Source organism: Tachyglossus aculeatus, chromosome 2 (genome assembly GCF_015852505.1).
Source record: "Tachyglossus aculeatus isolate mTacAcu1 chromosome 2, mTacAcu1.pri, whole genome shotgun sequence".
Taxonomy (NCBI): domain Eukaryota; kingdom Metazoa; phylum Chordata; class Mammalia; order Monotremata; family Tachyglossidae; genus Tachyglossus; species Tachyglossus aculeatus.
The window spans coordinates 35,204,616-35,219,881 of NC_052067.1; the positions used below are offsets into that span (position 1 = coordinate 35,204,616).

General features: G+C 43.7%; 1 protein-coding gene across 3 annotated transcripts in view; it reads right to left on the reverse strand.

The window, feature by feature from the left end:
* CPNE4 (copine 4) overlaps nucleotides 1-15,266 on the reverse strand; it is a 526,299-nt gene that overhangs the window by 92,054 nt on the left and 418,979 nt on the right. For all 3 annotated transcript variants that reach the window (XM_038762604.1, XM_038762594.1, XM_038762615.1), the window contains 3 exons: nucleotides 12,948-13,127; nucleotides 2,462-2,533; nucleotides 1,363-1,437 (listed from right to left, as the gene is read on the reverse strand). In XM_038762604.1, coding sequence (XP_038618532.1) covers nucleotides 1,363-1,437; nucleotides 2,462-2,533; nucleotides 12,948-13,127 — 327 coding nt within the window. The remainder of the gene's footprint in view (nucleotides 1-1,362; nucleotides 1,438-2,461; nucleotides 2,534-12,947; nucleotides 13,128-15,266) is intronic.

Consider the following 15,266-nt stretch of genomic DNA (forward strand, 5'->3'; position numbering starts at 1 on the left):
CCTCTCATTACGACCCCCCGCATTTATTACTGAGAGAGGAATTTAGCCCCAAGGATAATCTGACTCTCTGATTTTCTAGTAGTGGGGAAGGCACATTTTAGGACAGAATCAATCACTCAGTCAATTTACTAAGTGCTTACTGTGTGTAGAGGACTGTACTAAGTGCTCGGGAGACTACAATACAATAGAGTTAGTAGACATGCTCCCTGCCCACAACGAGGATGATAACTTTTCTCAGACTGTAAGCCCACTGTTGGGTAGGGACCATCTCTATATGTTGCCAACTTGTACTTCCCAAGCACTTAGTACAGTGCTCTGCACACAGTAAGCACCCAATAAATACAATTGAATGAATTGAATGAATTGCAAACCTCGTGGTTTGCAAGAAGATTGTAGCTTCCAAAATCTACCTAAAACATTCAGGAGCTATCCAACATCTATCGACTTGAGTACAACATAGTTTTATACTGCCCAAGGCAAGCAGATAAAGAAGAGAAAAGATCCTTCTCAAGGTATCTCACAACATGAGTTTCTTTTGGTCAGGTGTACTGTGCTTCTAACTGCTGGGGAAGACCCAAGAGAATTAAATTGGAATTCCACATGGGGCTTACAAACTAAGATGCAGGGATGGTAGGCATCCTCTTCCCATTTTACAGAAAAGGAAACAAGCACAGAGAGGCAAAGTGACTTGGCCAAGGGCACACAGCATACCAGGGAAGACATGGATGAGAATCCGGTTCTTTTGACTACAAACCGGAGGTTCTTTAGCTCTCAGGTTCCGCTAGCCTCGAGTGGGTAACAAAACCCCCACAGTGGCCACCCTAATCTAAAGAGGACACAAAAAATGACCTGTCCACTCATCCCTAACTCTAAGATTGGGTCTACATGAAATATTACCCGGATAACTGGGGTTTCCAAAATTGGCCTGAACTGTGTTTGGGTCAGCCAGCCCAGAGATTCCAACTTCTTCACAAGTATCAGAAACAGTTTGGGCTGGAAGGGAGGATTTTGGACAAAGAAGAGTCAGAGCTTTCTTCCTCCTTTTTGCTTCTTTGGAATGTTGCTCATCTGATGCCATGACTGGTAAAGCTCACATATCTCAGCACTTTTAATCGGTGACATTTTTAAAATAATTGAGGTCTCCGTGTAATTAAATTGTCTCGGTTTTAATTACAATCCCTTCCTCCTTTTGTAATTGTACTACAGCTTGACAGAAGCCTCATTTTCCACATTGGCCTAGAATCTCCAATCTGTTTAATCATATTGGTGAAAGGAATAAAATAGCCATGGGGGAAAATGTTATTAAAATGCTTGAGGTTGCGAAATAGCATCTTTCAACAAAGTTAATGTTAGACACTTTACCTTGTCATCTAATTTCCGGGCGTTGAAAGAAAGTTCAACGTAGTCATCATTGCCGGATAATTCTTCAGCAATCACCTAAATGAAAAGCTACATTTAAGGCCAAAACAGACAAGGTGGGGCCAGAATCAATAATCTTGACCTTAGCTGATGTTTCGTCTGCTAACAGAATAGCCAGGATGCCATCTCAAGCAGTTCCCTTAGGTTTTAACAAATGACAAGTATTTGACTGGGTATTGCACGGATGGCAAGAGGAAACAGACTAAGAATGCAAGACCAGAATTTTAAAATAGACTTCGCAAAGAACTTCTTGCCTGAGTTCTGACTTACTGAAATTTGCTCTTAAGGGGCAAGGCCAGGATAAGGCTCTGGAAGATTTGGTAATGACCCTGAATCTCTCTTTCCCCAGTCCTCAACCCAGATAATAGCACAAAGCGTTCTCCTGAGGGAGGTTGTTTTTTTTATCTAGTTGTCAAAGTGAGTCCATCGAGAGAGGCTGAAGTCTCAGTCAGAACTTCCCTCAGTATGCACACCGGATTATCTCCTCACCACCTGCCCACTAGTTTTGGGTTTTCCTGACAGACCTCAAGGGTGTTGCGCAGCTACTTTATGAAGGTTTGGCATGACCAGGGAATGGGGTTTTGAAGCCTCCTTACATGTTTAAACCACTGTGATACTCAATGAATACCCAGGATGCTCATTCCCATTGTCGGAACAGTTCTGACCTCTTTATTTTTTAATATGGTACAATTTCCGCTCCCGTCAATCAATGACTTAAGATTTCAAGTGAGCGTTCAAAGCAGTTCTGGAGAAGACTCATTTTATAGTTAGGATTACTGCGGGTTGCTCTCCAACTCACTTAAAGGTTAGATTTTGGAGCTAGGAATTCAGTGACTACGTGCTGTTTTCTTAATATTGAAAGACTTCTCTTGCTCCAAAAAGAGACTGATGTTGCCAAGGGCCCTGTTAATCTACAAACTGGATAATCAGCTCCTGAAGGCGGATAGTTAACTATCAGTACTCCTGCCCCCTTCCCTAATTGAGTCAAGCAAGAGAATCCTGGCCTTACGCCTGTCCAGATGACCGCTTAAATGAGGCTTACCGTTATGGAGGATTTCCCTGCTGTATTTCCGTGCTTCAGTAGGGACTTGGACAGCTTCCTCTGAGAAACGATCTTCAGAAAACAAGGAGAAAAAGAAGGAGGGAGAATATTAACCCAGTGTTTGTGGCTCTCCTCACCAAAGGACGGCCACACGCAGCAGCAGCTCAGAGGGGGCCCGGCTTCCAGGTGTTGCCACAGTTAGGGGAGTGGGAAATGGCACTTTTGCCTGGTTGGACCCCAGTTAGACAGCCTTCCTACCTTTCAGCCACCATCTAATCTGCTCCCAGGTCCACATAAAACCTGAGGCTCTGAACTGCTCTGCTTCTTCTGCTGCAGTACAGTTCAGTCAATCGTAATTATTGAGTGCGTACTGTGAGCACAGCACTGTAGTAAACACTTGGTAGAGTATGATATTACAATAAACAGACACATTCCCTGCCCACAATGAGCTTACAGCCTAGAGGGGGAGGCAGACATTAATATAAACTACAGATATGTACGTAAGTGCTGTGGGGCATTTTTACCTGTAAGGATTCTTCAACTTCCACCCATCCAAACTAATCAATAGTATTTATTTAGCATTTACTCTCTGCAAAACACTGTACTAAGCACTTGGGGGAGAGTACAATATAACAGACTTGGTAAACATGTTCCCTGCACAAGGATCCAAAGTAACAATTTTTGGTCTCTAATACCCTTAACCGGTTCAAATTTGGCTCACAGACATTTCACAAGTAATAGTTACCTGTTTCCTTCCTTACTGCCCTCCCCTCTTGTTTTCCATCTGCCCTTGTTAATTAATAAGTGAAACCACCTTTACAGAGATACACAAATTAAATTAAGTTGAGATGACAGGGAAAACAAGCATGAGTACATCTCCAAATAACCCTTCATTTTTTTTTTATTATTTTTTTTTTACCTATCCTGGCAGGGGAATGAAGCCTGGGGCCTATAAATAGCTGAAACATACGTGATTGTATAAAAAAAGGATTTCACTAGAAAGCAAATTATTAAAAGCCTAGCACAAGACAAGTTGAGCACCGGTAATCGAGGTTTTCCTATGAGATTCAGTATCAAATCATGAAACAGGGTAAACAACAATAAAACAAATTAGTCCCATTTATAATGCTGTTAACAACAGAAACCTTTTTCCTTCCTTATTCTTGTACCAAAAGATTAATCAGCCATTATGGTCTTGATGGGATTCTGATTAATAAAGTTTGAGGCACAAAACCCCCTCAGTCATAAAAAAACATAAAAGGCAGGTCAGAAAGGAGAAAGAGTGAGGCACTCAAAGCTCCACTTTAAGTGGGAGCACATGGATACCCTCAGATCACCTCCTGATTTTGATTCCATGGTAGGAAAGAGCAAATACCAACAGGATGTGTAAGGAACAGAAGAAAAACCGTCTGCCTCAGCTGTCTTCACTGGGAAATGTTTGAGTGTGTACTGTGTTCTTGGAGGTTACATTTTTTTCTGCTTCAGACAATCCCAGACGGGAGAGGTGTCTGATGAGCAAAAGAAACAAGTGAAGCCTGTGGCAATTAGTAATAACAAACGTACCGTAATCCAGTTTAAATTCTTGGGTAGACGGGGCCAGATTAAGGTCCTGATAGGGCAGAGGAAGCCCCCTCCCAAAATCTGTCCCCACTAGTTCTCCCTTGAGCTCGTATGTGTGTCTCTGCTTTCAGGTGCACACTTATTTACCCTTCTTCCCTACTGGCTGACACGGTTGGGGCTATTTTAAGCTCAGCCATGGCAGCAATAGAGTTGGGTGGGAGTTACCGTCAGGGGCAGTTGCTATCATCACTGTTCAGTTGAAGAAAATCAAACTGCAATTACTTAGTAATTGGTCAACTCTCTTGTTTTCTGTACTTATCCACAGAAAACCTTAAAGTTTTGCCCAGCTTCAAGAAGAAGCGTGGCTCAGTGGAAAGAGTACGGGCTTTGGAGTCAGAGGTCATGGGTTCAAATCGCGGCTCCTCCAATTGTCAGCTGTGTGACTTTGGGCAAGTCACTTAACTTCCCTGTGCCTCAGTTCCCTCATCTGTAAAATGGGGATTAAGACTGTGAGCCCCCTGTGGGACAACCTGATCACCTTGTAACCTTCCCAGCGCTTAGAACAGTGCTCTGCACATAGTAAGTGCTTAATAAATGCCATCATTATTATTACTATTATTATCCCCAGTGGGTGCAGCCCATGGCTCTCCGGGCTCTGGTGCCCTCAACTCACCTCTACCCATGCTACCCAGACACCTCTCTCTTATTTTGCTTTATCTGGGTTATCATCTCTGGCATACCTTCCCTCCATCAGCACAGTAATCTAACGGGAAGTACATTTGTCATCATTTAATGTAAATATATGACAGGCAGAACCAACACTTTGGAGCTAGTAAAATAGAAGCCAGAGAAGGTAAGGACCCTACACTAAAATCACCCAGAAAATGCAGTGGAGGTTGAACAACAACTTGCCACTCTTCCCAGGCAGTTCTTAAATAAGGCCAAACTGACTTGCCCTTGCCCCAGAGGGTCAACCTCCCCAAAATTCCCCATTTGTGAGGCTGTTTTCATGTCCTAAAGGAAACAGAGCCATTTCCTTGCCAAATTAAGGGGACAAACTCTCTGTGTTTTGAGGGGTTTGGCAGGAAAGAGCCGCTGAAGGGAAAAACACCCCCTCCCCACAGCACTTGTATATATTTGTACGTATTTATTACTCTATTTATTTTACTTGTACATATTTACTACTCTATTTTATTAACGATGTGCATATAATTCTATATGCTATAATTCTATTTATTCTGACAGTTTTGACACCTGTCTACATGTTTTGTTTTGTTTTGTTGTCTGTCTCCCGCTTCTAGACTGTGAGCCCATTGTTGGGTAGGGACCATCTCTCTCTGTTGCCAACTTGTACTTCCCAAGTACTAAGTACAGTGCTCTGTACACAGTAAGCACTCAATAAATACGATTGAATGAATGCCTGTATATTTGTACTCTATGATCAAGTGACTAATGAAGCAGACCCATTGGGAAGCTACTGGCCTGCACTTCTGTCCCCAAAAAGTAATTGACAATTAGGATTCAAAGTCCTAAATTTAAATCATTAACAAAAAGAAAAGAGCAATTTTTTAGCAGCAACTTTTCCTTTAGATTTATGGCTTAAAATAATAGCCAAGTGCAACTGGAGAACAACCTATCTTTTATTGCAAATTACATTTATTGTTTATATTGCCTACTGCAGCCATTGCTCAGCTATAAAAGGGACTTAAGATACCTGTGGATTCTGAAAAAGGAAAAAGAAATGTTAAGATTAAAAGGACACAGTTAAAAGCTATAAATAACAGTCCGACTAGCCTCTGACCGGGGATGAGCTCAAAAATCCTTTAATTTGATTCTTTAAATCCCACTTTGAGTCACTTCTACAAATCTTAGAGAAAAATCATTGTTTTGCTAGCAATGGGGTGTAGGAAAAATGCAGAGTTAAAATTTTCAGTGAATCCTTTTCTCTAAGCAAGAAAACCTCAGCCTCATATCACAACAAATATTTAGCCTGTGGGGAGGGGTTAAGTGTTGATATGCACATTATTCAAGAATGGAAATGGAGGCGTTATCTGAATGTCTGAGTATAACTTGGTTGTATGCATTCATGTCAGAGGTGTTTGTCTTATATTGGCAGTCCCCATAAGGTAAGCCCATTTATCCTGCTCTACCACAAACCAGAAAAGTGCCTTGAATAGGTTGGTGTTTCACAAACGCTTTGATCATGAAGCCTATTAAGATAAAGCTGACTTGCCCAGCTTTACTGAGTACAAGGAAAAATAATACTAATAATACTAATAATGGCATTTATTAGGTGCTTACTATGTGCAAAGCACTGCTCTAAGAACTGGGGAGGTTACAAGATGCTCATGTTGTCCCACTGGAGGCTCTCAGTCTTAATCCCCATTTTACAGATGAGGGAACTGAGGCCCAGAGAAGTGAAGTGACTTGCCCAAAGTCACACAGCCGACAATTGGTGGAGCCGGGATTTGAACCCATGAACTCCAACTCCCAAGCCCGGGCTCTTTCCACTGAGCCACGCTGCTTCTAAAAATCTAACTAGCTTCAATGGAATCAGAAAAAACTCCAGCAATCCACACTTTTCAGGGGTATCCAGGCTGGGTGACCTGGATTTTGACCGGTTTTGGTTCTCTACATGGGTAGATACCCATGCAGAAAGTAAGTCAGTACTAGATTCTGAACACTCAATGATGCTAGCTAAAATGAGAAGATGAAGTAGGATATGGTACTTAATAAAAACTGGCAGAGGTCCCTGAAAAGAAAAGAGGTGCCATTCATACTATTAACTTCAAATAAGTGTTCACATTCCTTTCAGCCTTTTATCTTGGTTTGGCATCTAATTTCCAGGTGAGTCAAGAAGTGTGACCTACATTCAGAACACCCATGAATTCAGACCATCTCTGGTCTGTTTTTGACCTACACTCAGAACAGCCATGAATCCAGACCATCTCTGGTCTGGTTTTTTTTTTTCTGCAATTACCTCAGAGTCAAGCTGCCTCTCTAGGACACCAATTTACCCCTGACAACCCATATGTAAGATGCTGAGAAACGATAGTTTAATCAACTTTGAGGTGAAGCTTCATGCCCTATGGTGGGGGGATAGTTTTGAAAGAATCTCTGCCATGTCTAAAAGGGAGGGGGTTTGGGGGACTGACTTCTTCACTCTCAGTTTTTCCTCATGATATTTCTCGGGGAAACTACTTCATTCCATCTTTGTCCATTCCACCCAGCCCTACTTTAGAAGCTCTGGGTAACGGTGGTGGGAGGTGCTGGTAGGATTAAAATAGGATTGGTTCCATATGCTCCCACCCCTCATTTTTTTATGGAATTTCTTAGCTACTGACTTTGTTCCAGGCACTGTTCTAAGAACCGGAGAAGATACAAGCTAATCGGGTTGGACACAGTCCATGTCCCACATGGGGCACACAGTCTCAATCCCCATTTTATAGATGAGGTAACTGGGGCACAGAGAAGTGAAGTGACTTGACTAAGGTCACAGAGCAGACAGGTGACGGAGCTGGGATTAGAACCCAGGTCCATCTGACCCCCGGGCCCGTGCTCTCTCCACTAGGCTAAGCTGCTTCTCATTTATCTTCTTTTAAAGAATAAGTGAGTTCTGAATGGAGCATCTGCTTCTGGAGTGGAGTTTGAGAGTTGAGAGAGAGATTGAGGGGAGGCAAAACTGGAAGACTAGAATAAACTCCTAGAGAAGCTTATCTTTATCTTGTACCCTGCCCATTCATTCATTCATTCGTTCAATTGTATTTATTGAGTGTTTACTGTGTGCAGAGCACTGTACTAAGCACTTGGGAAGTACAAGTTGGCAACATATAGTTGCCACAGTCTAGAAGGGGGAGACAGACAACAAAACAAACATGTGGACAGGTGTCAAGTCATCAGAATAAATAGAAGTAAAGCTAGATGCACATCATTAACAAAAAAATAGAATAGTAAATATGTTCAAGTAAAATAAATAGGGTAATAAATCTGTACAAACATATATATAGGTGCTGTGGGGAGGGGAAGGAGGTAGGGCGGGGGAGATGAGGAAGGGGAGAGGAAAAAGGGGGGCTCAGTCTGAGAAGGCCTCCTGGAGGAGGTGAGCTCTCAGTAGGGCTTTGAAGGGAGGAAATAGGGCTTTGCCCAGTGCTTAGCCCTGTCCTGGCACATAGTGAGTGGTTAATAACTACCATCATCACTGTCATAAGGTCTTACGCAAATGCAAAATTATCTACTAATACGAATGCTGCAGTCTTGGCTTTGACTTGCCGCTTTGACGTGACAAGCACAACAGACTGTTCTACAGAGCCAAGCGGGGTTCTGGGAGAATCCTGGTCTACAGTCATGGTATGATGCATAACTTTGGTCACAAGGGAAAGATTAAGTACTAACCTAAGAGATCTCAAATGATTAACACTGATGCCACTGTGATCTCTAGGGCCATTAATGGGTGAAAGTGACAAGACAGCTGCATCCTCAGCCAATCAGAGCGGCTCTGGATTCATTCATTTGTATCAAGTGAATTATTCAACCACTTTAGAAAGGCTGAACTTGGGAGATGAAAATGACTTCTGCACTGTAGAAGCAATCTGCAACCTAGAGGTCTGGTTTCGTTGCACTGAGTTTTCCATTAGGCAGAATTCCAATTACTTCAGGTGTAATTACAGCGCTTACCCTTTCTCCAGTTTCATTAGTATAAAATGGGACTGGAAAGAGGGGAGGGGAAGTCGGGGTGCAAAGGCTGGATGGGAATTCATTATGCATAATTATCTCTTACCTTGTGTAATCCCTTAAATAGCATACAGTATTAACAGGATAGGTGAAACGGAGATAATCATCCAGAGGCCAAGATCTCCAATACAATGTAGGAGACAGGATAAAGATAGATTCCACCTCCTGCCCTCTCCCCCGAACCTGCCCCGCTGCCATAAATTAATATTTTATCAGATCCCTGCCTCAATGGGATGTGTCCACTTTTCAACCATCTGCCTTCTGTCAACAGGAGACTGTAGGGGGGAGCTAACCACTGAGTATTGAAGGTAGGAATAATTGGTGTTTGTGGAATTTGTTTAATTTAAAGCACAAAGACTTGCCTCAGGGGGGAAAAAATCCTCTTTGCCCCCAGGGAACTGAGCACAGCTAACAGGGTAAATGAACCAGGACAGTGCATACTGCAAAGAGAGGAAGATGTTTCACCACTTTGGGTGCAAGCAGTTCCCAATATTTAAAAGATGATAAAGGTTTCCAAAGGAAGTCATCTTTTCCATTGTCTGAGCTTACTGGGGAGTTACAATAAAATTGGTTCTAGGAACTATGGGAGTGACTCACTTGGCTCCCAAATAATAATAATAATAATGATGGTATTTGTTAAGTGCTCACCATGTGCAAAGCACTGTTCTAAGTGCTGGGGAGGTTACAACGTGATCAAGGTGTCCCAAGGGGGGCTCACAGTTTTAATCCCTGTTTTACAGATGAGGTAACTGAGGCACAGAGAAGTTAAGTGACTTAACCAAAGTCACACAACTGACAGTTGGCGGAGCCGGGATTTGACTCCAAAGCCCGTGCTCCTTCCACTGAGCCACGCTGCTTCTCCAGAGCATATATGGAACCCAGTGCCACAGGTTTGATTACCATCGGAATGGAAAGACCTGAGAAAACCCCCACCCTGGAAATACAAACACTGAGGGAGACACTTCATGTAGGTAAGAGATCATCTAGGGCAAAGGAGATCCCACTACTTGGAAATTAACTCACCCTCCCAAAGGCCAAGGGATTAAACAGTCCCTACAGGGAAGAGAGGTGGAGAATGTGCTTTCCAAAGAAGATGGAAGGGTTGTGCGCAAAGAAGGGAAAGTTTCTCTGTGGGAGAGATTATATTCCCTTGGGTTGGGGATAATGGCGGCAAGGGAGGAAGTGGGGATGGGACAGAGGAGTGGGGAGAAAGGGAAAAAGCGAGTGAGACAGGGAGACACCAAGGACCGGAGAGAATGAGGCAGAGAAAGTGTGTTAAGTAGATAAAGGATTACTTGTCTTTCCACCTATTTTCTTCTGAGTGTTGGGATTTTTCCTAGGAACCTCTAAGCAAAGTATTCATTTCGGTATCCCAGTATATGGTGACAGGAAGCAACAGATCTTAACTCGAATTTATCAGCACAGTCCCCTCTTTCTTCTGAGCCCAGGGATGCGGTTTTTATTAACTACATCATTTATCACTTACGGCTTACCATCGTTGCTTTCAGTGACTCCATGAAGTTGAGGAAGAGCTTCTTTGTGAGGAACAGAAGGAGGCCAAATCAATGGCTCACTGTAACTAGTAAATTCAACTCTATCCGGGTATCATTCTGCCATCGCTAAGGCAGTAGATGCTAGATTGCCAAGATGGTTGTAGTGTAATCGGTTGGTGTTTAGGGACCATCTCTATATGTTGCCAAATTGTATTTCCCAAGCGCCTAGTACAGTGCTCTGCACACAGTAAGCGCTCAATAAATACAATTGAATGAATGACTGAATGAATGTTTGCATGCCCCCATATCTCCCCCCATCAAAACTGGGAGACAGCTATGAGGGAGGGGTGGCTACCACTGCCCAAAGCAGATAAAGTAGTTCTCTGCATTTTCATAAAAAAGATAAAAAGAAAACCAGAATCATTTCATTAATTAATTAATGATGGCATTTGTTAAACGCTTACTATGTGCAAAGCACTGTTCTAAGTGCTGTGGGGGAGGATACAAGGTGATTAGGTTGCCCCACGTGGGGCTCACAGGCTTAATCCCCATTTTACAGAAGAGGTAACTGAGGCTCGGAGAAATTAAGTGACTTGCCCAAGGTCACACAGCAGACAAGTGGCGGAGCCGGGATTAGAACGCATGACCTCTGACTCCCAAGCCCAGGCTCTTTCCACTGAGCCATGCTGCTTCATGTGGTCCCTGGGTCAGAGGGAGGGTAATCAGAAAATCCTGGGAAATCTCTTTATTTTTTGGTAATTTCCCCAGCACTGCTACCACTTCCTTTAACTACACTCCACCTTCCAATGGAATAGGGCAGGACATCTTGCATGGTATCTGTATTCTGGATCCCCTCTAAGGCATGATTCTTTAAGAACCAAAGAGGAGACCAGGTTAGAAATGTGTCAGAGGGAAACGGACATCTGGAAAATAATTTTTAAAAAATCCTTAACTGGCCTCAAAAGCACAAGGTCCTATAGAAAAGTGAGGTTAAACAACTTCGAACAGACACGGAAGGGTCTGCCTAACACTGCAGGGTGAGTCAAAGGGCAGTCTGTCAGGACCCTCTGGGATGTCCAGATTCCCAGTTCTTACTGGACATTCATGCTTCTGTCACCATTGAAACCCACTGACCCTAGCCCTATTTGAAGTCATTTTATTAGCAACACTATGGGGGAAGAGAACTGAGCTACGTATCAAAGACCTCAATGTTACATTTCTGCAGATTTCTTGTTGTTCTCTGAGTTACCATGAAAAAGTGAAATTGTACTTCAACTCCAAGCTGGTGCTGCAGTATTCATAGCTGTGGTGTGTTGTTGAGGGCTTGTTTTCAATGCAATGCCAGACGGGCTAGTCACTTAACTTCTCTGTGCCTCAGTTACCTCATCTGTAAAATGGGGATGAAGACTGTGAGCCCCACGTGGGACAACTTGATCACCTTGTATCCTCCCCAGCACTTAGAACAGTGCTTTGCACATAGTAAGCGCTTAACAAATGCCATTATTATTATTATAACTGGAAAGAAGGGCATTTTGGATGCTTCTTTTTCAAGGGAAGAGAGATATAGTGCTTATGATCACGTGCTCCGCACTCTATTTCTATCAAGAGTTATCCAATATTCCAGAGGTCAGATAAAAAGAGCACATAGCTACAGAAACGTCCTGTGTTCCAGTGTTCCCATACAACAGTTTCATGGAATCAAAACCACAGAGCTCTAAGTGGGTCATCAGTGAGAAGCCAACTGTTTTGTGAACCCAATATGGCCGGGACTGTAGAACCTGCTCTGGCCTTTTCAGTCACACAATCACTCATAGACGAACTTCACCATCAGTAGTGTCTTCTTGAAATAAGATGGACAACTTTATATACACCAAGGAGGAAACTTTCCTAAATTTGGTATCTTTTCTCAGTCTACACAGGTACCTGCTGTATCTGAGCCAAAGTTGTGTCCAATCTGCTCCTGCCCTGGCCGCCCCATGCTTATCACTGGCCTCCTGCCTATTCAATCAATCATATTTATTGAGCGCTTACTGTGTGCAGAGCACTGTACTAAGCGCTTGGGAAGTACAAGTTGGCAACATATAGAGACAGTCCCTACCCTACCCAGTCTAAAAGGCTGTATTAGTGTTAGTATTCAACACTAAGCCTCTGGTTCCTGTTCATGGCAATGGAGGGTTTAATTTAGAGAAGGTTAAGAGTCAGGAGACTTGGACTTTAATCACAGAGCTGTCCCTGCTGTACGTCCTTTGGTCAAGTCACTTCCCTTCCACTGAGCTCTCAGCAAGACAAAAAATATTATCTGCAATAACGTTTTCAATCTCAACCTGGGGTGATGCCTTATTTCGCTTCCGGATGTTGACAGCAAATGAGGTGAACAAAACTTATGGAGAAGCAAAACTCAGCGATTAATTTTCAATAGATTGAAAGCGATTGGTTAAGAGATGCCCCATCATCAATTCTTTCTTTCCACCTCTCCTCACTTTAGTACCATGCAGCAAACCCTATGGAAGTTAGCTGATTGATTTAACTTGCCACTAGTATTGCCAAGTTCTGAGGGTTTTCTCTTTTCCCGGGACTAAGCCTACTTGAGGGTGGGTTGACTCAATCTCAAGTCTGGGAAGGCAGGAGCCCCTCAGAATTTCTGGTCTTCCATCGGGATCACGCAGATAGACGGGGAGAGGGAAGGAAGGCGACAGACCTACCTGGCCGAGAGTGCACTCCATGCCCCCGAGAAAGTCTGCTTCCTTCAGCCCATTGTGATTGCTACTAATGTCGTGGACCTCAAAGCGCAGACGCTGCACCTCTTCAAAGTAGAAGTCCACTGTGAACAACTTGGAGTAGATGGGGTTTATGCAGGTACGAATCACCTCTGTCCTGTCGACCTGTTGAGATAGAGAGAGGCTATATGTCGGCAGAGCCATTTTTACCTGTAACACACCTCAATGTTAACCAAATAAAAACCAATACCACCACCTTCGACACCTCCCAGATAATCCCCCTCCAACCAGAAGCAATGAAAAGTCAGTCAATCGTACTTACTGAGCATTTATTGTGGGCACAGCACTTTACTAAGTGCATGGGAGAGTACAATATAGCAATAAACAGAGACGTTCCCCGCCCACAAAGAGCTTACTGTCTAGAGAGGGAGCCGGACATAAATATAAAAACTTAAATTTTATCTGGACTAAATGTAGGGAACTGCTCCTTTCATGATTGGACACCTGGTGTTTGGGCAGACTGCAAATTGAGAGAATACTACCTACTCACTAATGAATACATTACAAGATTTTTTCCTGCTCATCATCCAAGAGCAGTGCACACAATTTTTCCTGAGAGTGGTATGAAGTAAACATTACAGTCAACATTTTTCAGATGGAAAATCTGAGGCATGGGAATGTTGAATTTGGAAAACAACAACAAACAAAACAATGATCAGGGAAAACAAAAATGTCAGATTGCAGATTTCTATTCCTCTGTTCTACTCACCCAAGTAAAAGAGGGGTTATACTTCCACGAACGGTGCGAATGAGCAAGTTAATATTCCTGTTGCTCTATTTATGATTGGGTCTACCTTGCTCAAGAGCGCACTCAGATTTGAGAAGGAGCATGATGGAGAGGATGGATGCAGCCTGCTCAGTGCTTCACCCTGATTTGCAGGCCACATTTGGTTGGCCAAATTATTAGTATTTTGTCCTTTTGCCTGTGATAGCTCCTCACTGGCACTGAACCTGCTGCTGCTGGACTCGGCAGCATTCCCAACTTGCAGTCCCCAGAATTGCTCGGCATAATAAATGCAAGGGTTAGGGCCGCATTAAACATCCCCCATTGGCCTTAGAGCTAGTCGATTTTATGGGGCTCCTCCTGCGGGGCGTGACATCACTACACGGGGCTGCATGTGGCAATATTGGAGCCGCCTCCTCAGCTTCACTCTGATCTTGGCCCCTTCCGCCCCTTATGAAATCACTCCCCTAACCAGTGGGTGAAATCGCACCCCCTCCCTCACTTGAGGATCTGGGGCAGTATGACTCTGTATGTGTGCACGCGCATGTCTGAGCATGCAAGGAACTATTCAGGATGACAGATCTCCAAGACACATGGCCCCGGTGGTTCCCTCACCTCACTATCCCGGTCCAGAGGAGACAGAGCACTTAAGAGCAATGTATATGCCTCAGCTGTTGCTCCAATTAGAAATCACTAATTCCACATAAGTTAACAGTTGCTACTTAATGGAACTGTTTCCTAAACTAATGTTAGTGGGACTGTTTGTTAACATGTTCAGCCACTGGGGCTCTCAGGGCCACAGCTGGTTTGGTACGGGAGGAGAGGGCAGGTGAGGGAATGCCCTCTTCCTCCATTTTTCCCCCTCCACGTCCGGGGCTCCCTCCATGCCTGACATGCTGAAGCTGAGCCTGGGGTCCCCAGAGTTGGGTTGGCCAGGGCTGCTGCGGGAATTCATCTACAGTGACTCTGGTAACAGCACAGAGCTTCAGCTACCTAATCTCACTCTTCTCCCACTACAGTCCAGCACGCACACTTGGTTCCCATTAGAATTAAATACTTACAGAGCCTCGATCTCATCTCTCTCACTGTCAACCCCTCGCTCAAGTCCTCCTCCTGCTTCTAGACTGTGAGCCCACTGTTGGGTAGGGACCATCGCTATATGTTGCCAACTTGTACTTCCCAAGTGCTTAGTACAGTGCTCTGCACACAGTAAGTGCTCAATAAATATGATTGAATGAATGAATAGAACTCCTTCCCTCTTCATATCCAGCAGACCTCTACTTTCCCCATCTTCAAAGTCTTAGAAAATCATATCTCCTCCAAGAAGCCTTCCCTATCTCCCCACCTTATTCTCTCTCTCCCTTCTGCATTACCTATGTACTTAGGTCTGAGTAGTTTAAAACACACCACACCCCTGCCCCCACAGCTATCCTTATAATAATAATAATAATAATAATGATGATGATGATGGCATTTGTTAAGTGCTTACTATGTGCAAAGCACTGTTCCAAGTGCTGGAT